General features: G+C 40.6%; 1 protein-coding gene across 2 annotated transcripts in view; it reads left to right on the plus strand.

Annotated features, from left to right (window-relative positions):
- The window catches only part of EVL (Enah/Vasp-like), a 127,472-nt gene that overhangs the window by 56,554 nt on the left and 56,546 nt on the right, over nt 1–14,372 (plus strand). For both annotated transcript variants that reach the window (XM_062627975.1, XM_062627976.1), the window contains one exon: nt 6,716–6,893. In XM_062627975.1, coding sequence (XP_062483959.1) covers nt 6,716–6,893 — 178 coding nt within the window. The remainder of the gene's footprint in view (nt 1–6,715; nt 6,894–14,372) is intronic.

Here is a 14,372-nt window from a genome sequence, read left to right on the forward strand (position 1 = left end):
CCCTCTGTGTGGTGTCATGAGGCTGGTACAGCGGTGGCAGTCCCCTCTGCCCAGTCTGCCTGCCTCTTGCGCTCACCTCAAGCCCTCACCCTGGCAGAAGAATCAGGAAACAGTGGGCAACTGATTTCCTGTTGGTTCAGAGAGCGGTATCACTTTCTGAGAAGATGTGATGAGCACTGCCATCAGTATGAGACAGGCAGGGCCAGGGCAACACAGGGCAAGCCAGGGCAGAGAGCTGGAAGCTGGGCCACTGCCATCTCTCATCTGCCACAGATGTTGAATCGACTGATCGGCTCATGGAAATGCAGAGGATGTCCCTCAGCTGTAATGATGCTTGGGCCAACTGGAAAAGTTAGGTTGCTTACTGGAAGTGTTAATGACCGCTATGCTGTCCATATACACAGTCATCATTTTAAAAAAGGAAAAGCAGAACTGAAATAGGTGGGGATTCTGAGCCCACTGGTTTTCAGATCCTGGCAGTGCACTTTTGAAACATCTGCCACATCTTTTGCCACTGCTTTTATGCTTCTCAGTAAAGGCAGCATATTAATGTACTTCCATTTCAAAACCAGAAAATATTTTGAACAATAAGTGAAATACAGTGACTTCTTAGTGAGTTGTGAAAGCCAGTGCTGCTTTGTAACAGGCCATGCTGATACATTTTGTACAGACAGCAGGTGAATGTAAATTATTTTCATGCGACTACAATCTAAGATGGGTCTGACTAGGCTATGTAAAACAAACAAAAGTCATAGTCTACATATATATATATATAAGGGATACTCTGTACTAGAGGTCTGTCTTACTCAAAGTATACAATTTAAAAAGTAAGATATATTAAAAAATCAAATCTTGATCTGTACTTTAAATATGCTTTGCATTAAGTGTAACATTGCATTTGCTTGCAAATGTTCCTTCTTATGAAGAGGCTGCATGCCATCTAAAATTCATCTCAATTCAGAAGGAAACAGATAGAAGAATTTTTTTTTTCTAGACTTTAAAGACTAAAATTCCTCCCTTGAACAAACAGTTTATCTTAGTCACTTAAAACCATTTAAAAGAAAGTACTCACCTTAAATATGATTACAAAAAAAAAAACAGTATTATGAATTCAAGATAGTGTAGCATAGTAGTATTAAAAGGAACATTCTGAAAGTCTCAAGATTCAGAACTTAGTATATTTTATATGCATCTCACATGGAATCATAAGCTTGCTAAGTATTTGCATTTAATGAGAACAAAAATTAATTCCAGTTAAAAAAAAATTCTCTACAAGCCATTTCATGCTTGCTCTCAGGTTGTACTAAATCACACTGAAAATTAGGTTTCAGTAAAAGCTGTTGCTTTGCCAGGAAGGCCATATTTTTCTGAAAAGGACCAATCATATGTGATTTGGCATATAATGAAACTGCGCAGATTTTCAAGAATTGAGCAACTAGTTTAAAAAACATCACACAACAATACCACAGAGGAACAATTTTAAGTTTTATTGTATACTCTTTGGCGAGGTGCAGACCAGAGTAATCTTTATGACTTCACCCTCATGTGCCTTTAATGTCTCCCTTTTAATTTTTGTTAGTTTATATTACACCCCACTCTTTAACTCTCATTTCTTTTTTTCCCCAACATGTCTTTTTCTGTAGACTCCTTTATTCCCTTTGTCTAGCTGCCTTTCTGTTTTCTAGCTGGTTTTTTTGGTGCACTTGTTGGAGTTTATGATACTGTCTTCACATGCTGCTTACCTTATCTGTATTTATCTTCTCTAGCTGACAGTGTCTAAAAAGTTTACTGCTAAGAAATATGGTTCTTAGAGTGGCAACTTGAGCGTCATTCTCACCACCAGGAAGTGGTCACCCGACCTCTTGTTCTCCTTATGTGTGTGGGTGACATGCTTATCGCATGCTTGCACGCAAAAGCAGTGCTGTTACAGACCAGTGGTACATGAATTCCCTTTTCTGCTCTGCACAAATGTGTACATTTGCATAGACTCATGCTGACATGAATGGTAATCTTCAGAAAGCCAGAAATAGACTTTTGAAGCTTTGAAGTAGCCACAGAGGCTAGAACTGGTTTGAAGCTAAGGCCGGATCAGTAGTACAATCATTTCATATCATGAGCTTTGATATTTCCTTGCAGCCTTCGTTTTCTCGAAGCCCAACAGTTGCAAGCAAATGGTTCACCCTCTTGTTGCAGCTTGCCAGCTGTCCTTGTAACCTTGCCTGTTGTAAAGGTGAAGCTTCAGTCATCATGCAAGAAGTTCACAAAACTAAAAACATGCAAGTGGTCCATCTTTATGGCTTAACTGACAAGCCGTACCTCCACAGTTCAGAGTCCTGATCAACCAAGGGCTTAAAGTTATGGTCTTACATCAAGTGACTTCAGCTCAGCATGATCTCATCAACAGAAGGCATATGCTGAACAAATAGGCGGGGAGGAGGGTGCAAGTCAAAAGTGAATCATACCTCCTCCTGAGGGTTTGGTGTATTGATGTGGCTAAGAAGTGAATGTAAAAACAGGGCCTTGGGAAAGGTAGGACATTTTACATTTGAGCTGAAGCCAAAACTGAAACTGGGACAGCATTCATGGGGTATAAACTAAACCACATTTTTTGAAAAATAAAGAACCAATTAATCATTGCTGTGACTTATCAGAAGTTGGTCGGGTTTGGGCCTGCTTACAGAAATTAAGAATCTTGTCTCAACTATACCAGGTTTTAGTTGCTACACCATATCCTCCCTGTTTTAGCAGCCACAGTATGGCTCTCCATGAGAAAAGTCTGAGCCCTGGCAATGCAGCAGGCCCCAAGCTCATATGAAACTTGCGAACCATTTCATGCTCTGTAGAAACAGACAAATGTCTTGTTCTGGTTCAATAAACAAGAGTATGGGTGGTAAGACTACTGTAAAAGCTCTTCCTGTGATCTTCCTTGTGGTTACACCTCAGATGCAGACCTGAGGCCAGCTTGATCCCTTCTAGCCCCATTCCTGTGAGTCCTGTCAATCACCACCATCATCGCTGCTGACAACTTACAACTCAGCAGTCTGCAAACTGCAGTCATAGGGAAGGGCTTCTTGATTTTGAGCTTTTTAATAGATCCCAAAATTCCCTGCCTGCCCCAGAGAGCCTGAGTTTCAAACTGAGCTGAAAGAGTGAAAGATAGTACCAGGTAGAAGTGAAGCAAATCTTCTTTTAACATTATATTGATGGGAACGTTGAAAGGTGTCAACATATTAACATTATGCACAACTGGTCTGTAAAACTCCTTGCCATATAAGATCACTCAAATCCAGAATTTAATAGGTTTCAAAACAACACCGACATTTCTATCGGTAATGAGACTACTGTGTTTTAGGATAGAAAATACTAAAAGGGGTGGAAAAGAAAAAGGCACATAATATGTCACGTTTCATCTTTTAAGACAAAATCCAGGTGAAGAGTATAGGAAGAAGTGCTTGTTATAGACAAATCCATTACTTATTTCTGCAAGATTTCCAGTAAGTTTCTCCAATTCATCTATTATAGAATACAGCTGAAGATTACCAGCTGAACTGTTGGTCTGCTCAGCATGGCAGATATTATCGTACTAACATATGAAGCTTTAGAGTAAAGATCCCTTAGAAACACCTGTAAAAACCCTCCTATGATCCAAACAGAGAGACCTTCTTTGTTTTGGTTACTGCTCTGAAGCACTTATTTGTCATCACGTGCCTTGCAGAGTCTCCACACCATCTGTACAAAATACCGTTGTACATTCATTCTTAACAACAGCAGAAGCCTCTTTTTTCTGTTTTCTAGAAACATTAGCCAAAGGAGATAACATAAGATTCTGGCTATTTTATGTTTCATTTCCCATTTTTAAACGTTCTGTTTTGACTTTGAAAACAAGGTATTACATGTGTAGGCACCTGATGATTACTGAAGGTCAATATTCAGATTCTGTCTTTATTCAACTGAAGGGGGCAAACCCTCAGAAGGGAAGGGATTCTCTCAGTTCCTTGGGTTAATGTTCTAGGAAAGCAAATTTTGAACACTTTGCCTGACTGCTATCGAACAGGTTTTGGCATAGTTTTTAGCAGTTTTTGTTTTTCATTTTAAAACTGCACTACACCCTCTTGTGCTCTTTGGACTTTAATAGCGCTGTCCTTTGAAACAGAAGATTCTTTCACTAGATAAGAAATACTTTGCAAAGCCTGGCAGAAGCTCACAGTCTTTCTAAACATTTACTCAAAGATACTAGGCGTGCCTTCCCTTGTTTAAGCTTCTTGGAAGCGGAAGGAAGACGTAAAAATTGGTATATGTTAAAACTGTTGGGTTAGTAATCTGGACATGAGTCTACTTGATACTCCAAAGATTTCTTAATTGTGAGCAGCATTGGTCCAGGCTCTCCCAGTGCTCAGCGTTAGAATGGGGGTGATGTCACCATTTTTCCAGACAAAAGGGCTATCTAAGCTGTCAGCTGTGAGAGTTCATGGCTTTGCTCAGTGATCAGAGCAAAGTGGTTTCCGCATCATTCTGGTTTTTGTGGGTGGCTTTTCATGCTACATGCTGGCAATGTGGTTCCCATTTTGAGGGAACCAACTGTTAGGAACCTACGTGCCAAATATAGACTGCTCTGCATCTCCCTTTGGATCACAGATCAGGAATCTATGAAATGTCACAAAAAAAAAGAGTGTAGGTCTGGTTGCTGCCCAGTGCATTTACATGGGAACTTAACTTGTTTGGGAGCCACACTTGGACCAGATACTGAATGTTCAATAACCATCAGGATAATTTATACCTAAAGCTAGACCAAGTATTCAAAGACTATCTGTTGTCATTGTTTAATGCTGGCTCAGGTAGGTAAATGCAGTGTTCAAATAGAGTATACCTGTAATTATATACTTAGAATAGTGGCTTCATTGCTGATTTCCATATTTTTATATATTAATATAGTATAATTATCAGACATATTAACTATTATGAGACAGTGTCATCCTTCAAAAATAGGAATGTGTGAAGAACAATTTGCTCTTTTTGTATTAGGCGACTGTCCAATGTTTTTCTGACAATTTGAATTAGCAATCCACTGGAAAGTCAAACCTCAGAGGTAGGAGTCATTCATCTTTGAAATTAGTTTTCAAACTAGCTTTTATAATTGGGAAGAATTATCAGTCATCTAGCAAAAATATTGCTAATCTAAATAAATACGTTGGGAGTTTCTTAGATGCGATAAAACTTTCCAAAATACTGGTCAATCAGACTGTAAAAAAGATGTATTTGTAAGTTTTCTGGTGTGTGGGGTCTGCCTGTATCAGTAAATGCTGTGTACAGCATTTATTCATTACTGGCTCTCTGTTCCCTTATATTCAGTTGTTGCTCCCATCTTAGCAAATCCAGGATGGTGAGATTTGCCCTAACAGTGAGCTCCCTGACAGTGTGCACCAAGGTCCCTCTTCCTACTCCTGCCTACCTCTACTTCCTCCTCCTACTGCTATCCAGCCTGGCTAGTTTACAGATGAGCCGTACAAACTAGTTAGATTTCCATTGACTGGCTTTCAGCAAGGACCAGAAACTGTGGGGTTGTTCTGGCTTTGATAAAACTCCAGTCAAAATAACTCCATTTGTAGAGACAATCTCAAATATTGAAAACCAGGTTTGCTGTGTTTGAATAATGAACTTCAGACTGTCCCTGCTCATCATTTTAAGTTTCTCTGTCCCTGGTTCCCTTCTGCCCCCAGCCTGTGTCAACTGATGAAGAGGGAGCCTCCATTTCCTATTTCTTCTCTGTTTGCAAGTTATCTGTGCCTATTTATGAGAATAATTATGATCCCTTCTGTTGTCATTTTGTTTCTTAAATTTGCATCACAATAGAATGCTGTTGTCAGTCCACAGAGGGGTATCTCAGGGGTGCAGTCTCTTCTGTGGGTTCTTCTGGCTTATTAGTGGTGCAGTGGCCACTTCTACCTTTCCACCTTCAGCTAGAGCAGCATTTGGGGGTTTTGCATTGGGGGTTTCTGGTTGGATCTCCGGTGTCCCATGTGCCTTGCCCCAGGATAACAGGGCATTTGCTTAACTGTTCTATGATTCTATGACTGTATTTAGCAGATTAAATCAAAACATGCAGAAACATCCTTCTACTGCCACCACCTCTTACCTGGAATTAATAGCACATACACCGAGGGAAGAGATGGGAGAGGAAGTGTTTTGTTACCTGCTTTTGTCATTGCCTACCTGATTTGAGAAAAAAAACCCTCTCTCAACATAAGTTGGTGGTGATCAAGCACTTGAGAGGACGAAAGCAGAGCTGGTGCAATGAGTCGAACATTTGTCTGCTGTATGGCAGGGTTAGTGCCAAGAGCTCTCTCTGGCTCTTTTTCTGACAATTGTGCAAGATCATCCTCCAAAAGAAGGCAACAGCTGCTGGCACTGGCTGCTGGCATCTGTCTGCAGTATTCGCACAGCTGTATCCTGCAGAGGTGCTCTAGAAAGCACAATCAGGTAATAGATTTTGCAAAACTAGCTTGCAAGCCCCTGAGGCTGAATTGAACCATTGTAAATCTCACCCCCAGATGTGAGTCTTCTGTCATTGAAACACAGACTGCCTTACCATACGGCTGTGTAGGAGCTACCATACAAATTGCCTCTACCAATTTAATTAACCTTTACCAAAGGGCTGGGTATTTTTATCCACTGAAGACAGAACTATTTTTAATGTTGCTTCTGTTTCAAATCACAGGTAGTGATTAATTACTCAATTGTGAAAGGATTGAAGTACAATCAAGCAACACCTACCTTTCATCAATGGCGCGACGCACGGCAGGTCTATGGCTTGAATTTTGCAAGCAAAGAAGAGGCCACCACATTCTCCAATGCAATGCTATTTGCTCTGAATATCATGAACTCACAAGATGGAGGTAAGTTAGCAGCCACTACACTCTTTATTAATCTGTGACATTTTACAGTGCTTGTTATCAATCACCTGGCACAGTTGTCTTGCATAGTACACTGTTATAAAACATGTTATTATATATATATATATAAAATTTGGTCTCTGGTAGACAGCCTTTTGATCAGCATTTGCTGTGGTATGAATCGTACATGCGTTCAGGTTTTTCTCACCTCCCTTCCAATTTTCCATGGTGCCTTAACTCATGATAGGAAATCAGTAGTTATGTGGGAATGCCTCAGCAGGCAGGTAGCCCACGGACTTGTGTGCATCTGCATGTGCATTGTGTTACATGTAAGAAGGCAGAATATAGCTTTCAATAAGCAGAAGCTAAATTAGCAACGTTTTATAAGGTAGGACTCAGAGCTGGTATTTCCATTGTGTTCGGTGTCAGCTATAGCCATTGGCTCTTGTGAGCTGGCATTCAAAAAGAGGAGTGTGTGGCATCTCAGTTATTTCATAAGGTAAAATGCAAAGGCTTGTACTCTGGACATTGACTGATGTTCTTCCTAAGTGCCATATTGACTGTAGCTGAAATTTGTGAAGTTTACTGTTAGATGAAATTGTCATTGCAGTAGCTTGCTGCTGCTGCATCAGATGGCCCAGAATGAAGTCCTTCTTTTTCCGTGGAAACCAGTTTCTGGTCTGCAGTATCTGAATGAAATTCTGTCCTCAGTTACACACCTATGACCTCCCTGCAGCTCCTGGGCTGGGAACAGAATCCTGTGTGATGTCTTTTTTTCCTGCAAAATACACACCGCAGCCCTACTATCCCTTTGAAAATGTAGTGAGACAATGTTTGCATCACTTGCTGCCACCCAGGTTTCACTGAAGTGGTGATGAAGGGCAGCTCCCTAGAGAGGGGTTGTCTCCTGATAATCTTCAATGCAAAAATATGCCTTCCTAAGAGGTGTATTTATGATATAAAAGTTTGTATTTTTCTTTTGCTGTTCCTATTCATCCCCTTAAGTTGACAAATCAAAAGTCAATAGATGACTTAAATTCTGAGCTATATTTAGAACTGAATTCTGACTTCTTCAGCTTGAACCTTTTCAGCTGCAGTTGTGCCACAGCAGGAGACTTCAGGAGGAAATCTAGCTAACACTCACCAGTCCTAAACTCATTCAAGTGTAAAGAGTGCAGAGCTCTTTGGTTACTCATATGTGCTCAACCCTTTTAGACCACCAGATGAGACTCCCAATGTTTGGATATTTCAGTTGTGATCTTGATGTAGTGATTGGTTTACTGTCTATGATGAGTCTGCCTTTCTTCCAAAAGCTGTTAAGTTTGTTTTGTAGATTTTTTTTTCTTCCCATCTATCTCTTTCTGTCAAAGGGAGTGAGGTTTTCACAGGATTTTGAGGTTGTTCCAGGCAAGTGCCTTGTGGAAACACAAGTCTCAAGATAAGGATTTTTTTGGTCTTAGGCTAAAAATGAAAGAAATTATCTTAAACTGGATACTTTAGTTACGTTAGCTACTCCTAATAAAAACAACAGGAATTTTTAAGGAAGTATTTTTGAGTACTTGAAAAGCCTGTTAGGTTTCTTTATGAATATACAGCTAATAATAATTTGCATTTTGTGGAGTATTGTTTTATTCATTTACACACCAAAGTAAAAACTTCTAATTCTATAAAACCAATTCACAAAATATGCATTTTTGTCAATTGTATCAATCAATAAAAATTATTTATATAAATATTTATCTTTAAAATTACATTAGCTACACATTGAGAACAGATTGTATTGAGGACTTTTATGTCATAATAAATTTCCCAGTTATTGCAGTGATCTCAGCATGTGAGTTGACAGCAGAAGTGCATAGCGGATACAAGGTGTAAAATGTTTTTTCAGATCTGCTCTTCTAGGCTCATACAGCCCATAAGTTTTTGTGGGTATGAATTAATGCAGATAGGAATTCACATAAACACACATATCCATACATCTTTTCAGGCACTGCCACTGCCTGCATACTCCGTCCATTCTGCTGCCTACATGGTGCATTAGGGCTTGCTTTTTCACATGGAAAAATCATTAGGAAAGAAAGTATGTATTATGTCTATGCACCCATGTATTAAAGTTGCTCATGTGCTTATGCAGATGGATGTGGGCTTTAAGGAATGCTTTTGTACATACAGAACAGCTTACACGCTAATAAAACCCTCAATCAAACCCGGAGAGTTAAATAGAGGTTCCCTCTGGCACATTCACAGTGCAGAATACCCTATCTGTCTGGTAGCTCTACAGACTGGGATATGCTACACACACTATTTCTTATGTGCTATTTCTAATGTTTACTCGTTTCATATATTCCCTGCTGAGATATTATTGTGTTTAGGTACTGCTAATCTTCCCATAGTTGGACACAGATTCTGGCTTCCATGACTGCTTCTCCTTTCATTCTACCACCCACTTACATAGACTAAAATTAATCATGGTAGACTACAGCAGAAAATCTGAGACTGCATCATACCTTCAGCAGACGTGGAGTCAGGGTTCTATAAGATTTGGGAACATAACTAGTTCGGTTGCAGAGCAGTGGTGTGGGTTTTTGAATGGTGCGTTAGGCTGAATTAGTTTAAAAGAAATTATAGTAGTCTGTGTTTTGGGGAGCTGGAAATAATTTTTAGGCCATGCTGACTTTCAAATGAATGAATCACTTCAAATAAATATACAGTTATGAACTAGAATTGAGAATTACTATACTGTCCCACTTCCTCACAAGAGACTACAGTATCAGAGATCATTCACTGCAGGTGCTGATCTCTCTCTGCTACTTACATGGGGCACCAGTGAAAACTGAACTGCTTTGTTAAATGCCTACAGTTAAATGGCTGAATCAGATCCTATATCCAGCCTGTGTTAACCTTGGTTGCGTGCCAAAATCATCCCAGGGGAGAGATTCTTCCCAGAAGTGTGATACCCCAAAGTTTGAGAAAGTTGGGAAAAAGTCCGTACTCTCAACTTGATGTGTAGTTGTATTTCTGCAGTGGATGAACTCATACTCTTACCCATGGGGAGGGCTGGCCATATGACATGTGGCCAAGTTTCTCAGTGCTGGGCTGTGGTGGGAGCCTCTCCCAGTGTGCATCCTCAGGGTGGGGTGAAGCAAGCCCTGCACTGCAGGAGCTGAACACATACTCAGCTCAGACTTGTACTTTGTAAGGACATTAATGATCATGTTAGGAGTATTCTGAAATGAGATCAAATAGGACTAAAAAGATGTAATAGTACAAATGTGTACCATCCTTTCTTTGAAGGTTGACAGTTGCCTCACTGAATCACAATTTTTACCTGCCAGCTTGTTTATATGCCTAATTATTTTGATTTCCTTACAAGTCTCTTTAATCTGTTCTCCTTTACAAGAAAAAATGAAGAATTAGTCCTGAGCCAGCCTGGAAAATGAGAGCAAATGATCACATTGACTTGCTCATTACCAGTCTCTTGCTTATGGTTCTTTAATGGTGTCATTTAGTAAGACCATTAATATGACAAGTGACTTTGCCATTAAATTGCTTTTCTTTCATGGGTGTTCACTTCGTGAAGCCAGACCTTTTACTGGCATAAGTTACCTCGTGCAAGGAGTGTCACCAGCTTACCTTGTCACCTGCAGCCTGGTTACACTAGGGACAGAGCATCACCCCTTCTTGATACTGTGGGAAAGGCATTTTGCACAGATCTTGCCTGCAGGCTGTTTGGTGTTTGGTAAGCAGATAAGGTTCATGTTCTTCAGGGCTTATATCCTCTTAGCTTTAACAAATGCAATGACCTGTGGCAGCACAGCACGGTTATTGAAGTAGGACATAAGGTGAGGAAATCAGTAAGCTAAAGTGGGTAAGTTCTTCCCTGGCATAATTTTGTAGAAAAGCTGTTGGTGCCCGTGACGAAGGTAACTCTTTCTGTGGGGTTTAACAGAGCCTATACACACTGTGTGTTTCTGCCAGTGAGTGGTTACACTTGCCTGACACGGAGATTGAGACTATTTTCTCTCCCTTTTTGCTTCCTGGATTGCCTGGGACATGCAAAGGAATGACTTCATTTCTTCCCTTCCTTATTTGCTTACTTCAGACACTGCCCTTGCTTCCCTGCTGGGTCCTGACAGCACCTCCATGGTTCCATGCCACAGAAGGAGGCAGTGGCTTGGCTTTGTGGCTTGGCGTGATCAGCTCTGAGGTCATCTTGGGCTTCCATGGCTTAAGGGCTTAGTATCTCTTGGAGAATTTGTGGGAGTCTGATCTATACAACCTACTGGTAAATGTTGTTTATGGCATAGGGAATGTAACATATCATGGACTTTTGCTTTTCTTTTCATGTCTTTGCCCCGGGGACTTGGATAGTTATTGTTGACTTGCAATGCAACCCCCCCCCCTTATTTTAAAATGTAAATACTACATGCTAGAAAGCCTTATTGATGCAGAGTTAGTTAAAGAGGTCAGCTGTCTTCTCTAAGAATGGAGAAGTTGCAGGCAAGAATGAAAGAGTAGGGGAAAGATTTGAAGAAAATGAATATGGATTTATATTTTTTTTTTCTTTTTATTGCTTGTAAGAAAGCTATTTTCTTGCTCTGGCTCACAGACCACATAATACAGACGTATAGGTCATGGAGAGTGCAGAGTTCAGCCCCATGCTTTATGACACGGAGTTTCACAGACCCAGCTTTATCTACAGGGGGGGCGTTCTGGCGCTCAGAAGGATTGCTCCTCACTCCTCTTCTGATTAGCAGATCTGCTGGCTTTTCTTTTCCACCATTGTGAATTATTTGACATGTATTTCTCCAGTCCCCTTTCCCATAGATGGATTTGATTAAGTTCTTCAGAGTTTGAGATCTTTTTCCATTCCTTCAGTCATTCTGCTCGTATCCTCATCCAGAAATGACTGCATTTCTGTATTGCTGGGAGGAAATTCTTTGGAAAGCACTTTGAGCCCTCCAAAATAAGGGAAGAAATAGAAGAATAAAGCATTAATTCATCAAACAGCAGGTAAATTGGCAGCATATAGCATACATTCACTCTCCAAGTTAGATGCCCTAAGTATTGCAAGGTTTGTGTCAGTGCGGGCTGTGCGTGGAGACTATGGTCACTGGATTTCAGATGAAAGTCTACACAAGTTGTGGTTTTTTTGTATAGTTTTGTGATGTTATATTCAGTTCATTTTTCATTAGAATTTTTCAACTAGTCCCACATCTCTTTGTATTTCGGTGTCACTAAAGTGTAACTGCTGGGAAAGTCAGTCAGCTGCATTCATTCATCTTCTACAATGCAGTGACTGTTTTATTTGATAATATTGCCCCAAGACTCCCCAGCACCCCAGAGGACACAGTGTGGGAAGACAAAAGACTGCATCTTCATTACAGTACTGCATAATACATAAAATAACTCATCAATAATGGAGGGGACCCGCCACAGAACACAAAGTCCACTTGCAGCCAGCTGGTTCCAAAACCGTGCTGGTGTAAAGGGATCTGTGCTGAATGCAAGATGCTTCGCATACTGCACTGTGGACTCATTTCCCATGTTATCAGGTGTGTTGGTGCAGATTATAAACCACTAAGGTGGTATATTCTGTGCACATTGTACTTTTAAGTGTGCTAATAGTATTTAAAGACTTGTGTAACTTCATGCTGTGTAGACAATGCAGGACTGTAAGTGTGTCATTCTGCTGCCCAAATCATTCCAGAAGTTGCCCCTATTTATAATGCAGGCTTAGAGAACTTGTAAATAGCAAATGTTTAAACTTACTAGTGTAAATATGATCCATGTGGTCAGACACCTAGTGCAAGCCAAAATAGCAACCCACAGGCAATGGTTAATTGGGTGTATGTTAAAAGTACAAAAAGCTTTTGCTCCTTTAGAAAACAAAGAAGCTTTCCCAGGAGAATAAATCTTTCCCAAGTGACATCTTTCCAAAGTACCAGAGAAGGGTTTAGAGAAATGAATTTCACAGGTTTCCAGCCTACTCCAGTTTCAATATGAACTTTGGTTGCTCAGAAATGCTCTGCAGATAGGGCAGTTTCTGATCTAACTTGCTGCACTTTGTAAGTCAATGAAGAGGAAGGGAAAATTCAAGTAAGATTGAGTTTTTTCTGTTCATCTGCTGCATTGCTTTATCTCTGGAACTGTTCCAGAAAAAATCCACTTGACTTATAAATAATCTTTTAGTATATTTCTTACTATAGGAATAAATTTCTTTCCTTGCGAACTGGACAGAGATGAGCTGTTACCCAGCAAACTAAGTGTGAATTTATTTTCCCTGCCATGTGCTCAGTGCATCCCCCTCTGCCTGACCCTCTGAGGGCATAAGTCCCTTGTGACCCCAGCTGAAAAACATCAGCTCGGGCTATAGCAGCACTTGTTGTGTCATGCTCCCAAGGCTCTTACTGTGCTGATGGGTTGACAGTCCTAAAAAAAGCCCACTGCCCATGTTTCCAAATCAACCAACACTTCTCCTCCTGGAATTATGGGCTCTATCCTTGCAAACCTCCCCTGCCTGCAGAACAGCTCAGTGCCCTCTTCTCAGGTTAACCTGTGTTTCCTGTGGTGGATATATGACATTTATATGAACATTTATATATGACATTTATGTGAACCTGAGCACTCTTCATAAGTTGAGTTCACGTTAAGAGAAACATGTTTAAAAACAGAACTGAAAGAGGCTGACCCATCTGGAAGAAGCAGTGAGTAAAGCTGGTTAATCTTCTGCATTAGTTTAGCTCCAGCTGACTGGAGCACAGGGTGTGAATTGAACTCCTGAACAGATAAACTGGGGTTACAGACTCCTTTCAGTTACAGTGTTAGAACTGTAAATATCATTCCTATTATTCATCTGTCAGGAAGTCTCTAACTGTTATTTATTTATTCTGCTGTATAGAAATAGGCATCACTTTTTTCAAATCAGTTTTTCAATCCCTCCAATGGACAGGATCCACAGCAGAAAGTTTTCCAGGGCAGTGAAGTAATCTCCCAGTGTTATGTTAATAAAAGCCCGTGGCATGTTGTTTGTATGCATCTTAGCCACTATTCTGCAAGACTCTATTATACCCCTGCTTAGAGCAGCAGCAGCGCTGGAGCTGCTGTTGCATGTCGAACAACAAAAGGTGCCTCTGTTCTTTGAAGAGCATAACAAATCCAATGGCTCTTGAGTCTCTCGCTGATGTTTTTTGCTTTGCTGAATTCTTCACTAGATAAAAATTGCTTCAGGAAGGAAACTGGGGGGAGAAAGTTGTTGAGAGATTTAAGAGAGTCTCGTGCACACTGGAAGTGAAGACTTCTGCTAGCAAGGTTCTTTAGCACTGTTGCCCACAAACCCTGTTTTCTGAAACTGTGCTTGGCTCTGCTCCACTGACCTGTGCAGGCAATGAGCAAAGGGATGCATTTACACCCCAGCCTGCCTTCTTACCCTCTTCATGAGGACACAGTCTGCACTTGCAGGCCACAGCTCTACAGAAAACA

The sequence above is a fragment of the Pezoporus occidentalis genome, unplaced genomic scaffold, assembly GCF_034315485.1.
Source record: "Pezoporus occidentalis ecotype Australia unplaced genomic scaffold, CSIRO_AGI_Poc_V1 ctg31, whole genome shotgun sequence".
NCBI lineage: Eukaryota > Metazoa > Chordata > Aves > Psittaciformes > Psittacidae > Pezoporus > Pezoporus occidentalis.